The sequence below is a fragment of the Trachemys scripta genome, chromosome 1 (genome assembly GCF_013100865.1).
Source record: "Trachemys scripta elegans isolate TJP31775 chromosome 1, CAS_Tse_1.0, whole genome shotgun sequence".
Taxonomy (NCBI): Eukaryota; Metazoa; Chordata; order Testudines; family Emydidae; genus Trachemys; species Trachemys scripta.
The window spans coordinates 333,617,811-333,631,986 of NC_048298.1; the positions used below are offsets into that span (position 1 = coordinate 333,617,811).

A 14,176-nucleotide genomic window follows, 5' to 3' on the forward strand; every position below is an offset into this window, starting at 1 on the left:
GATAGGATACAGAGCCCTACTTAAAACAGTAGATTAAACACACAAGTGTGCAGGAGGAAATATACATTTTGCAGCCTCGTCTTCATATTCCCATCACCTTTCCCACTCTGCCTTACCATTGCTGCTATCTAATATTAATACTAATTATAAATACAAAACTCTGGCTATTTGGATTGTCCAGCAAACAACTTTACACATAGCGTAGACAGATGGCCATTCACCATCTATAGAATCATAGAATTGTAGGACTGTAAGGGACCTCGAGAGGTCATCTAGTCCTGTCCCATGCACTCATGGCAGGACTAAGTACTATCTAGCATATGCTTTGACACTTCACTCTTCATTGTGTGTGACTGGCTACCTTAGTCACATTGTACTGATTCCACTCCCTAACTGCATGACTAAATCTTCAGAAACCAGGGGAAGTCACTTCTGGCACAAATAGGGAATAGCCTTATTCATGTATGCATCCCTTTCTTTGCACATGCATCTGGGTATTCCTACAAAGAATAGTTGAGCAGTTTGGGTTGGGGTTAACACATTTTTGGGGAAGTGAACAAAGAGAGGTGAAAAAGTGGCTGGTCAAAAAGCAATTCAGGATTCACTAAAATATTTGGCAATAATTTCCCCCCCCCCCATTATTCACCTGCCTTACAGCATGAAAATTCCACTTGCTCTGAAGAAATCAAGGGTCTTGTTTTAATTAATTTTGAAACAGGAGCACAGTGTTACCAAAGAAAGTCAATGGAATTCCCCTTTAAGGCCAGGAGGAATGTTAAAGCTCCAGGACTATATTCCTAGGATTCAAAATTTGGGAGCTAGCTACACAAACTGAAATAACGTAACTATTTAATTGAGTTTGCTGGAGTCTCATTGAATCATAGACTCAGAAGATTAGGGTTGGAAGGGACCTCAGGAGGTCATCTAGTCCAACCCCCTGCTCAAAGCAGGACCAATTCCAACTAAATCATCCCAGCCAGGGCTTCGTCAAGCCAGGCCTTAAAAACCTCTAAGGATGGAGATTCCAACTCCACCTAGATACCTTCCTAGGTAACCCATTCCGGTGCTTCACCAGCATCCTAGTGAAATAGTTTTTCCTAATATCCAACCTAGACCGCCCGCACTGCAACTTGAGACCATTGCTCCTTGTTCTATCATCTGCCACCACTGAGAACAGCCTAGCTCCATCCTCTTTGGACCCTGCCTTCAGGTAGTTGAAAGCAGCTATCAAATACCCCTCACACTTCTCTTCTGCAAACTAAATAAGCCCAGTTCCCTCAGCCTCTCCTCATAAGTCATGTACCCCAGTCCCCTAATCATTTTCATTGCCTTCTGCTGGACTCGCTCCAGTTTGTCCACATCCTTTCTGTAGCATGTGGGGGGAGGGGAAGGGGGTCAAAACTGGATGCAATACTCCAGACGTGGCCTCACCAGTGCAGAATAGAGGGGAATAATCACTTCCCTTGATCTGCTGGCAATGCTCCTGCTAACGCAGCCCAATATGCCATTGACTTCAGAGGGCTTTGTGCGACACCCAAGATCAATATTTCATATATCCAGCTCTATAACTCTGCTTCAGACTGATTTTTAAGAATTAATAACGCCAAAGATAGAGACTATGAATAAAATCCTGGCCCTTCCGAAGTCAATGGGAATTGTGTCATTGACCTGATTGGAGCAAGGATTTCACTCTATATACTGAAAGCTACAGAACAAGCACCGTTCTTTGCAACAAGGCTTTACATCATCAAACGCACCATGCAACTTACCTGCATTGAAATAATGATCATCTCCCATTCATCGTCCCAAAGCTGTGCTATAGAAGACATAGTTACTACAGTAACTACCAAGGTCGCCATCAGGCCGATCTGAAACAAAAGAAGAAAGTATTTACAAATCAAATCCCTAATATGAACAGTGTTGCAGTGTAGTCCACTTGGCATACTACCTTTCATCTGAGGTTCTCTAAGTGCTTTACAAAGGGGAAGTAAGTCTGGCAACACCCGTTGTGAGATGGATTTGGTATTACCCTCATTTTACACATGGGCAAACTGTGGCACAAAAAGGTTAAGAGACTTGCCAAAGGGCAATCAATGGCAAAGTCTAAACAGGCCCCAATGGTCCAATTCTGCTGTCAATCAGCTATACCCCATGATACCCCACTGATTTCAGTAGTGGACACCATGATCTCTGAATCCTACCCCTTGCTCTTATAGGCCACGCTGCCTTTCTATATCCTAAACTCACACTTGCCCGCTGTTCTCCAAACAGGAATGGTGTCTTCAATCTCAGAGCAAATGCCATTTCCAGTATATGATTTTCCTTTTTAAACCTTGACACTCTATTCACCCCTCTCTTTAGCAATAGAGCGTCAGCATGAGGACACAGAGCCCACTTGAAATACAAGTGATACCCTATTGGCTATGGGTTGTAACAATCCAACAGGGAGGGAAGTTAAAGTTACCTAGCAACTAAGGTTGTACTGAAATAGAAAATATTAGTTTGAACAATATTGCGAAAAAAGCCCTCTCGACCATTTTGAAGCTGCTGAATTTTGCATTTCAACGAGTTTCCACTAAATGATGTTTTCTGCATCAAAAGGTGCAAGCTCACATATTTTGGTAAGACGATTGATCTTTGCTGAAATGATGTTTTGGTACTAGAGATGATCTGAACTCAACAAACTCTGGTTAGAGACCCTATGAAGAGACAGATTCAATTTGCAAGACCCATTTTAAGGGATTCAGTGGGCAATGCATGTTTTCAGGCACTGGAAGGGAAGGTTGATGGCAGAAGAATACAAGGCAGAAATAAGATCTTGGATGGAGAACATGGTATCCTGCGTGGATCAAAAGGACTATTCATCCACAAAGATTAGCAGAGGACTGTAGAGAAAGGGCTACCAGGGTTGCAAGCCTCCAGTCATGGAGATGTCACAAAAAGATATTTCAGAAATGGAAAGATTCTATTTTCATTCAAAACCACAAGCTTACTTTTGAACCAAAACACATTACATTTTGCAGTGTGAATGTTTTAAGATAGGAGAAGGGACGATCTGGACAAACATGAATGCTTCCTGTAAGGAGAAGTATATACAAAAAGAAAAACAGCTTTATGTATAGAATCAGAGAGGTAGCCATGTTAGTCTGGATCTGTAAAAAGTGACAGAGGGTCCTGTGACACCTTATAGACTAACAGATGTATTGGAGCATAAGCTTTTGTGGGTGAATACCCAGTGCGTATTCACCCACGAAAGCTTATACTCCAATACGTCTGTTAGTCTATAAGGTGTCACAGGACCCTCTGTCACTTTTTATGTATAGAGAGTATTATCAGCCTCGAATCTTCCCATTCACTCACACTTGCATTATAACCATATTTTGTAATCAGCATTACACACTGCACCACTTTCTTCTACAGAACCATATCACAATTCAGTCCCAACCCACAGGGTAGCGAGGCAGGCCTGATTATAGAGAAGTCAATGTAATCTTTTTTCACCCAGGACAAAAATTAACTTGGCAGCAACCACACTGATCACTGGTTAAACCCAGCCTTAAATCATCCACTATTTTATGAATTCAGACAGATTACCAGACTCAAACATTCCATGAAATTGACCATTGCCTTTTTCTTTTCCCTTCTTGGAGCAGGCTTCAAAATATGAATCATCTGAGAAGAATTTGATGAAACAAGAACATTTCACTCGCATCAGTAGGTGAGACTAGATTCTCAGCAGTAAGCATGGAACGCCCTAGCCAGGGCATTTGCTCCCACATCAGTGATATCGGGGACTCTATAAAAAAGGGTGAAGGGTTGTCATCTACACTGCATTTTCAAAGATCTTCCCATTTTTATTAGAGTAGTTCTCCAAATTTAGCTTGCAGTAAGTGAAAGGATTCCAAAACAGCAGTTTGGCCTTGTGTCATGCTGACACACCACCACGGTGTACAAGGACACGCCAAGAAGCAGCCACCTCTCAAAGCTGGGCACAGTTCAACATGATTTTCCCTGGGAGAGACTCACCATCTGAAATGACAACACTGTTGCTCACCTGCATTGAGGTGTGCTGAGGGAGCGACATAGAGGAACCTAGCAAGTTTTAGCTGGTGGTGTTATTTGATTTTTTATGAAGCCCTAACACCAAAAAGATAGGATCCAATGCATTGCTCCCCACTTTATTTCAGTGCATCTTTTGCAGGCACTTGGAAGTATTCAGAATGAATGAGTCTATGCACAGCACCAAATATATATATCACTGGATTCACTGAAGGCAAAAGGTTAAAATAGCCTCATGATGGCACAGAAAGAACTTCAGCTTTAGCCTGCCACATCTGTCTTATCCATCATTTCTATCACAAAGAACATTGTAGCAAATGCGTCAGAACATTGTTCTCTTCTGTCTGGTATCTCAGTCTGCACTGTACGTCTGGCTAGATTCAGAGGATGCTGCTGTTCTGTGCCTTGATCTCATGTACTGTCTGGATCTGGATTCTTTACAGAAAATTTCAGAGAGAAAAAAAGAAAAGAACATAAAGAAAGACCAAAAAGTCTTTGAGAGAGAAAGACAGTATAGGTTAGACAAAACATACAGTACAAAACTCCTACAATTATCTGGATTTGCTTGAACTCCAGACACATTGTCCATTGCCATGAAAAGAGTTAAGTTTTTTCATTGTTGGGTTTGTTTTGTTTAAAAAAAAAAACCCTTCAAAAAACCTGTTCTCATTATTTCAGAGAAATACTTCTCACCTGGGAAAGAAATTCTCCTGGGCCTGGAATAGTTCCCATGTCCTCATCTGCCATGCACCCTCCCTACTTTCTAATCCACCCCTTCGAGCAGTTCCTCCTCATGCACAACCCCTGTACCCTCCTTCTCCTGTATGCACTATTGTTGTAGCCATGAGGGTCCCAGGATATTACAGAGACTAGGTGGGTGAGGTAATATTTTTTTTATTGGACCAGCTTCTGTTGGTGAGAGAGACCAGCTTTCGAGCTTACGCAGAGCGGACCTGAAGAAGCTTGTCTCTCTCACCAACAAAAGCTGGACCAATAAAAGATATTACCTCATCCACCTTGTCTCTCCTTCTCTTGAATAATCACCATATGGCTTGTTTTTAGTCTGTAAGGGGCAGATTCTCAGCTGAGGTAATTTGTCAGACACCAATGAATTTACACCAGTCTCTAGGTCCTTGGTGACAGGAATGGGTGCATGCGCACACATGAGCATAATGCTCAATAAACATTCACAGCAATAAACATTCACAGTGCAATGACATGGTTTCCTCTCGTTCCTACCTTAATAGTCAGGGTGAAGTTTCTCTCAGCAGCTGCCCATAAGAAAGAGATGTGACGTTTACACTAAGGGGGTCAGGGATAGATTAAGGCTAAACTTGGTCTGAACTGCACTGGAGGGGAAGGTCTGATAGGTAAGAACTGTAGGGACCCACTTCTAAACTTTGGGAGGCCTTCTTCAGACAGGAGGGAGCGGAAGGCTTGGATTGGCTGGCCTAGTCAAAAATCTCTCCGTTCACCACCAAATGAGGTGGCCTCACGCATTATTTCCAGTGATTTCCTGATCATACGGGATTTACTGAACCTACGCAGGTCACAGAAGTGAAACATGAAGATCAGTTGTTTTTGCAACATGAACAGTAAGAAAGGGGGGAAATTCCACAGCTGCGTTGACGGCTGTTCGGATTGGGTTAGCCTTCATGGGTTTCTGGAGCAGGTGGAATTTTACAAACACAGACGTGACTAGCGACCTTCCTGTTGAGCTCTCTGCTCTAGCAGATCCTCTAGGAGGAAACTCTCAGCAGCATCTAGGAGGCTGCTTGTATTCTGTCTGCATGTCCCTCAACAGTGTTCATGATTCATTCCTTTTAGCACCCGTATCTGCTGGTTACTGTTACAACCCATTCAGGGGCTCTGGCCAGGACATAACAGCAGGGACAGAGGGGTGTGCATTTGATCCAGGCAGCCTGTGAACAGAATATCCCCCACCCCACCCCGAGGCCCTTACCCTGTCGACAGAACAGTGAAGGCACATCGATCGCCACTCTGCTTACCTGCAACTCACCTGCTTGGGCAAAAGAGCTTTGGGTGACACAGCAAAGGTGTCCTGCCCATGTACATCAGCCAAGTGGACGGCAAATAATAGAATGCTTGAGAGTTCTAATTGGATCCACTACCAACTTGGGGACAAATTCAGGGGTGATGTGTACAGGTAGGGCCAGACTCCCTTGAACCTTCCTCCCTCTAAGACCCCAGATATGCAAAGGAAACCAAGCTGGAGTAATACAGAGGAGTGGGAAGAAGGTGCATGTGAAGGTGGAGTCTTTGGTCTAAAGGAATCTAGTTGACATTGTCTTACATATGGCCTCTGAACTTGGCCCATGATCCTTAACTCCTTATAGGATCATGGAAGAGACCCTCATTTGAACATCTTGCCCTGCAAATACAGGCCACTCCATCCTGACAGTGCATGGAGCAGATATTTCCCTGACATGGCATTTGATTTCAGCCATCCTAAGTTACCAAAAAAGAACCAAGACACAAATTTGAATTTTGGCCTTCAGCAGCCTCACCCCTTTGCTCAGCCTCCCACCTCGCAGCATCTGGAAAGTTCAAGGGGAAGACATGGACAAGTCTGGTTTGGAATTTGTGAGTGACAGGGATGGCGGGGGCAGCAATCACCAATTGATCTCTCTAACATATTTCTCTTTTGGTGTTACTCACCCAAACCCACCAGCCACCTGGAATGTGTCTGAAAAATACCAGACTCCTCGCCACGAAACATATGTTGTGCTCAGAATCAACAACTTGTTTTTCAGCAGCAGACATTCTCCACCCCCCTTCCTTACCTCCCCACCCACCACCTCCCAATAGCAACACATTCTGGAAAGAGGAAAGAGACAGGAAAGTGGCAGAATTCAAATCCCCTGCACGTATGCTGGTTAAGGGTCCAATCCTGCAAACTCCCCTCAGGCACAGAACTCCCACTGACTTCAACAGGAGTTGTGTATTGAGAGCATGTGGAATCTGTCCCATAATCAATTATGATGTGTTTGTGTATTGCGTGTGTTGTATATATTACACTTAGTAGTGCTCCATCTAGCGCTCATTCTCCTGCAGACTTGTGTTTCCATACACCGCCGAGTCAGAGCTCTGTGGATTTTGGTGTATGGACACCTTTTTCTGTTCCAATTTACAGAAATTGAAGGTCCCCAAATTTCACCTGAACCTGAAAAGTCAAATCAATACACAGCCAAAGTTGCCAAATTTTGCTCGGTTTTGGGCCAATCCATGAATTCTTTCACCAGCTTCCTCTCGCTTTCAAGTTCACACAACGTACCTCCACCCCTGCCAACAGTACACCCCTCCCCCTTCCTGGTTTTTATGGGTATGTCTACACTGCAATTAAAAACCCGTGGCTGGCCTGTGCCAGCTGACTCGGGCTAAGGGGATGTTTAATTGTGGCATAGACTTTCCAGCTCGAGCCCAGGCCGTAGGACCCTGCGAGGCAGGAAGGCCCCCAAGCTCAGACTGCAGCCTGAACCCAAATGTCTACACTACAATTAAACAGCCCCTCAGCCCAAGCTCCGCGAGCCCGAGCCAGCTGGCACAGGCCAGCTGCGGGTTTTCAATCGCAGTGTAGACACATCCTCGGATGCTCCCAAGCACCCCGCCTGGTATCCTTCTCTCACTATCTGCTTAAGAACTTCTTTCCACACTACCATTAATGATTGGAATACTCCCCTCCTTGTGCCTCCAGGGACCTGCTTCACACCTCAACACATCCCTCTTCAAACCACAAATCTTTCATGAAGCTTTTCAACACCCTCCTTGTTTTGTGCCTGAACCATCCCCCAGTTTGTTGGGCACAGCACAGAATGGTATTGCGTGTGCCTGGATTACAGGGCAAGCTGTTTGGAACAGGGTGTGCGTCTTTTCTCCAGGTCTGCACCGTGCCAAGCATAAAGCTGGTGCTCTCTATGAAGAAATAACCTGCAAATGGAAGCCTGTATCCTGTGTGTTTTTGCAAATCAAACAAGGCACACAGAAGCGCTTTGCAGCAAATTGGTTACTAAAAATTAAAATCAGCTTCACAACGGGAGCTATTCAGTAGCCCAGTGGCTAGCTTGCCTTTATCATAGTCACTGCTTTGCATTTATTCTGCTTTGCAGCATATTTAGCAGTAATGCAGGAAACGTACAGACCTGTATCCTGTAAGACATTAGCTTCAGCAAGTTAGCATAAGTCTTGAGGCCTATAATCTTTGAACAGATAAACTTTGCACCGATCCATGGCCCAACAGAAAACCCCAAGTATTGGGGAGCTGAAAATAGAGTTTAAGGGGAAGTTCTGACCACAGGTACATGAGTCAACCACAAAAAAGTGTCCTGGCAATGAACTGACATACGTAACAGGTACACAACACATATCTAAGGCTAGCCTGCTTGCTTACATATCTTTTCTTATAAGTTTCTTATTTTCTTATGGGTTCGATTATTTGTTTTATGTAAGCTTATAGGTCTATAGTAGAGTATATTTTGGCTGTAACTCAAGGGACCCACAGGCCACATCCTGTATGTTGAGCTAAGTCAAAATTAGCACACGTTTGGGACCTTTCACCTAGATAGCTGGTGATGAGCTAAAGCATAAGGTCCATATATGACTGCAACCTTAACATAGAAGATACGTTGAAGTAGGTTGGCACAGAGGGCTTCCTAAGTTCATACCCTTTTAAACGTAACAGGTACACCACAACTTGGAAAGAACCAAAATAACCAGTTAGGAAAGAAATAACAAATGTGATACCTAACCACAAAAGGGCCATGGTAACAAATTGACATATACGATAATAAGTTGAGATCATTGATATACTAATCTATAGAAAAAAGACACTCCCACATTAGTAAGGTGAGGAAATACAAATAAGGAAAGGGGGTGAAATCCCCTACTGAATATGCATCCAACATAACAGTGTCAGCATCACATATTATAAAAGTGGCATCTCAGGCTGGGGGCGGTAGGAGAGAAAGATGTAGGCCTTGGGAGGTGCCAGAGTGATGGCCACTGGTGATGATGGGGAAGAGGATGGTGATGAGGAAGACAATGACTAACATTTCAGGTTGTTCTACAAGGGATGGTGTGAGTAGATGGGTGTGCAGAGCTACATACTGTAGTATCTCTACCTACCTTACTGAGTTGGGGTGTTTGTGACTGTGCTAAACATATGAATAAACTAAACTTGTAAATATAAAAGGGTTCCTATAGTGCGAGTGTTGCACCTGTGCACATCGGGGTTCCCAACTATATAATAATTTAAATAATATGGGGCCTGATCTTGGGACAAGAACCTGTCATCCCTCAAAGTGATAACTGGGGATTCTTAAGTAATCAATATAGTTAATACACAATCTAAAGATCGGGCAACAGTTCCCACTAGCAAAATTAGTCCCCTGAAAGCAAAAGGTAGATCAACGACTCAGAAATCAGGTCCCAGCCCCGCCCCCCATGGAAGCTTTGTCTTAGTGAAGACATCTAGTGGTTAGAGCAGGGAGCTAGCTGGCAGGATTCCTTGTGCAGTGCTTTGAAAACAGGAAGTGCTGAGTAGCCATACTGCCAGCTGCTTCACTGACTTACTGTAGGACTATGGGTAAGTCACTTATTCTCTGTGCAGTTCCTCCATTTATTTGCCAAAGGGGGGTTATATTTGTGACCCTCACATAACATGATGGCCCCCTTGTCTCCTTCAGGCAATGCTTTGGGATAGATACTGCCAGGGAAAGCTTCCAAGGAGCTGTGGAGACAAGGGTCTGTGGGAGTCCAGAAGGGTAGTACGGAGGCATGGGGGGCTTGTGTGGACATCCATGGGCCGTGCAGATCTCAGAGCTCCCGGCTGTCAGGGCTGAACCTCTTGTTCATTCCGCAGGTGGAGGAAACTCCAGCCCTCCCTAACGGAATAATCAAGTGGGAACTCTGCAAAGCAAACTTCAGGAACGGTCTTGCCTCCTGCAAACTTTTTCTGCAGGAGATAATAAGCTAGACCTAAATATTAGTGTGCTTCAGAAGTAAAAGGGAGTAACCGTCTGGTGCGTACTTTTGCCATTCGCCATCCTAACCTATGTTTTCTTGCAGTGCTCAGATAATACCTGCTGCAGAAGAGACTCCAACCTGCCACCATTAAACCTCTTTGAACTCAGCTCTCCAACCAGAAATTCAAAAATCCTGAAGGTTCAGCATAAATTTCACATGACTCTGCATTTGCCATCGGCCACAGGAGCCCAGGTAAAAAGCTAACAGTTCTAGAGCACCTTTTAGCAGCAAGGATGTCAAAGCATCTAGCAAAATACACAGGAATCTCTCCGCCCCACTGAAAAACTGCCACCAGTGGGTGAAATGGGGCGACTGTTTCCCAGAGCACATACAGTTTGTGGCAGGAAATGAAGACACTGCCTGGGTAATTTGCGGCAGGCAAAGTCTAAATTATCCAGACTGGGGCAATGGGATCTTTAATAGATAAGAGAGGGCAAGGTTTTGGTTCTACTTCCTATGTAACAGGCTGGGATACATCTCCCCTCCCCCATCCCAAGATTTAGAGCCACGTGTTAGAACCAGCCGAGTAGTTCTGACACCCCTGCATGAGCAATACATTTTGGGGCCTCTGAACATTCCTTTGGTTTACTCAGATCTGTGATGGTTTCCTAACTGAGAAAGGGCAATTTACCTTGTGGAGCCAGTGTAGGTTCATTTGCTGTCCCACAGCTATGTGACATAGTGCTAAAATCTGAAAAGACAATCAAAAGAGAAGCCAGTCAGAGATGAGAACGGACGAGCTATACATGTTCATTCCGCATGTGGAGAAAATGCACCTTCAATAAGAGATTGCTTAACGGCACAGAAGAAAAGCAGTTATAGGATGGGGGTGGCAGGAAGATTTAAGACAGTGGCAACTGTACAGAAGAGTCCTCTCCATAGAAATAATCTAATAGATGGACTTTTATCCCCCTTAAGAGGGAAACTACTATTGTGTTACTGCCCAGGGCCATGGAGCTGGCACAAGCCACTACCTACACTGCGTCAGGCAAGAATTTGCTGCCCGCTCAAGCATCAGCTTCAAGATACTGGCCATGGCAGCCCAGGCTGCAGTGAAGCACATTTTGCACATGACCGAGGGACCAAAGCCTGGTGCTGTAAGAGCAGACAGGACTGAAACCATCATGAATAGGAGACACCCGAGAAATCTATTTCTCAGGAGGCCAGTTGCAGCGCGAATACATGTGCTGCAATTTCGGCAAGTGACACAGCCAGCAGCACTGAGCGTGGGACCTCACAGCTGTCATCCCAAGCTGAAATTTTTGCATTTACTCCGGGCTGTTTAAGGGTGAGAGCACATTGCAAAACACACCACACAGAACTAAGCCACTCCCAACAGTAAGATTCCATAAACCCCTTTGCACAGACATTCACGCTCCGGTTTTCTACACAAGCTTTCATAGAGGGATTTTATCTTACATACCAATAACGCTGTGATATACAGAAAGCCAGCAGCAGCTGTTACAAGTATTGGAATGGACCAGTCACTCCAATATCCCATTCGGTTATATAAATACCTGGAAGATAAGTATGAAAACAAAGATTAGGGAGTGATCCAATAGCACAGCAACTCTGCTCGATTAAACAAGGATTAGAGAGAGGGCCTGTCCCTTCCCGCCAAGCAGACCAGAGATGGGAGATGAAACAAACAAGTCATTTGAAACCCCCCAAAACGCCAACATTTGTGTATCAATCCCTCTTGGGAAACCAGGAGTTAAATGCTGATACCGTGCTATGGGGGAAAATACACTGGGGTTTGGGAATTCCATATAAACAACCAAAAGAGAGAGGGTGTGACAAATATTCCAGCTGGAACAACAGCTTCAAACCAGTACCTGGCATTCACAGACCAGCCATTTCACCAATCCAACAATATATAGGTAATATCAAAAGCAAAAGAGTTAAGCTATCCACAATGGTGCTCTATTCAAGTCCTGAGTTCCTAGCAGAGGGGAAGGTGGTGGTGATAGAAATTGCATCTGATCTACATTTCAGAGACAGACCACAGAAACTGGAACGTGTCAACCAGTTGTTCCAAAAACCAGCCTTTTAGGGTATGTCTACACAGCAATTAAACAGCCGTGGCTGGCCTGGCTCCTCTGACTTGGGCTAGTGGTGCTTGGGCTGTGAAATTGGGATAGACCCTGCAAGGGGGACCCAGCCTGATCCCGAACGTCTACACAGCCATTTTACAGCCCCTCAGCCCAAGTCAACTGACCCAGGTCAGCTGCAGGTGTTGAATTGCTGTGTAGACACAGCATGTGTGACAATGTAAGGCAAGCATGTCTATCAGGTTAGGTGCAAGTTTGCTTAGAGAGAACTTCAAGGGAGTTGGGGAACTCGTATGGTCTGGTGATTAGAGAAGGGATTAATGCAGGATTTGTGGGTTCTAGTCTTGGCTTGGCTACTGCTTTGCTGTGTGACCTTGGGCAAGTGATAATTTCTTTGCATCTCAGTCCTTAACTAAAGTCTTTCCACTAGAATTGATAATAGGGTTATGGATAAGAAGCGATCAGACCGGATTGCATGTGGGAGATTTAGTGTTGTATAAGGTGCCTGACAGAGCCCAGGAGGCTGAATGCTCTATTTATGGGCAGAACCACTTCTGGCACAGAACGCGGATATGCAGGCTTCCCCCACACCATGGGTGTGCCATAACCCTGACCTGGAGGGCCCATCTGGAGAGAAGAAAAAGGAGCTCAGTCCTTATGACCCGCTCAGTCCTTTGCCCAATCTCTGCTGAGCTTGAGAACAAGAGGTTTAATCGAGAAGGTGATTTTCGGAGGTGTGGAAAACTGGCCACTAGAAGCTGGAACGAGGCCACCAACTCATTGCAAGTAGGTCGAACAGCCTGCAGAGGGTGCACTACAGAGCTGAGCATTGAACAAGCAAAAAAACCATGTCCCTTCAAATAAGAAAAATACCTAAAAACCCTCTTTGAAACAAGGCAATACTCATCATAGTGTATCTGTAGCCTTTGCCCCCACACCTCCCACCTTCTCCCTCTGGTTCAGTCTTCAATGCGCCTGTCTATTCAGAGCAGGAGAGATGAGGCGTCAAACTCTTTATGTGCAAAGAACTGAATTCCACTTTTAAACGTTGTGTATTAGCTGCAGCACAAACCACAATCTCCCACTGACGTCAATGGGAGACTTGCACAAAGATCAAGGACACGTTACAGCTTGTGTGTAGCAAAGAGTTATTTGTTCTGCACTTTATTGTTGTGTTCACCATTTTACAGTGGGCAGATACACTCATCTGTAGGACCTCCACAATATCCTAAGACGCCCACATCCCCACTGTGTCCGAGCGCCTGCCAGCAGGGCATTAAGAGACATGACTGACACCTGTGACATGTCATTCATTGTCTCTCCAGGGAAGACTTGTATGTGCAATGGAGTGTTTTATTTTGGTGGGGGGGTGTCATTTTTTTCTAATTTAATTTCTTTTTTTAGCTGTACACGTTGCTGTATGTGTCCATTGGCGAAGGCAGGTCAGAGGTGATCCTGCACCAGGAGTGGAAGGTGGTGGTTTATGATGGTCCTTAGTCGCTGTGGAGTTTGTTCCACAGTCTGGGACTGGTCCCTATGAAAGCTCTGCCCCCTGCACAGGTAGAAAGTTCAGTTGAGCCAGAGGAGCAGAGTTGTGGACCATATTTTTCATCCTGGAGCTATAGGCTCTTGTAGATATGCTGGATCCAGGCCACTGCATGCCTTGAAGATGAGGACTGAGACCTTGAAAATGACTCACTAGTCTATGAGAAGCCAGTATAGCAAGCAAAGGACAAGTTGGAGGTGCTTGCAGCCGCCTGTGTTGCAGAGGAGACGCGTTGCGGGGTTCTGTTCTAGCTGGAGTTTCCCCAAGCACTGATGGTTTCATACCCAGGATTACTGCACTGCTGTAATCCAAACAAGCAGTGACAGAGATGTGAGTAATTAAGCGAGGTCGCTGTCTCCCAGGATGGGGCGAAGCCTCCTGGCCAAACACAGAAGGTAGAAAGTGTTCCTCGTGGGTGCTGCTAGGATAGTGAGTAATCATTGCAAACTGCACTGGCCAATTGTGGGTGTGTACCTTC

The 14,176-nt window shown here is 45.0% G+C and overlaps 1 protein-coding gene across 4 annotated transcripts in view; it reads right to left on the bottom strand.

The window, feature by feature from the left end:
• LOC117871309 (glycerophosphodiester phosphodiesterase domain-containing protein 5) overlaps window positions 1-14,176 on the bottom strand; it is a 322,284-nt gene that overhangs the window by 68,377 nt on the left and 239,731 nt on the right. For all 4 annotated transcript variants that reach the window (XM_034759158.1, XM_034759156.1, XM_034759157.1 and 1 more), the window contains 3 exons: window positions 11,525-11,618; window positions 10,733-10,792; window positions 1,770-1,868 (listed from right to left, as the gene is read on the bottom strand). In XM_034759158.1, the coding sequence (XP_034615049.1) occupies window positions 1,770-1,868; window positions 10,733-10,792; window positions 11,525-11,618 (253 nt within the window). The remainder of the gene's footprint in view (window positions 1-1,769; window positions 1,869-10,732; window positions 10,793-11,524; window positions 11,619-14,176) is intronic.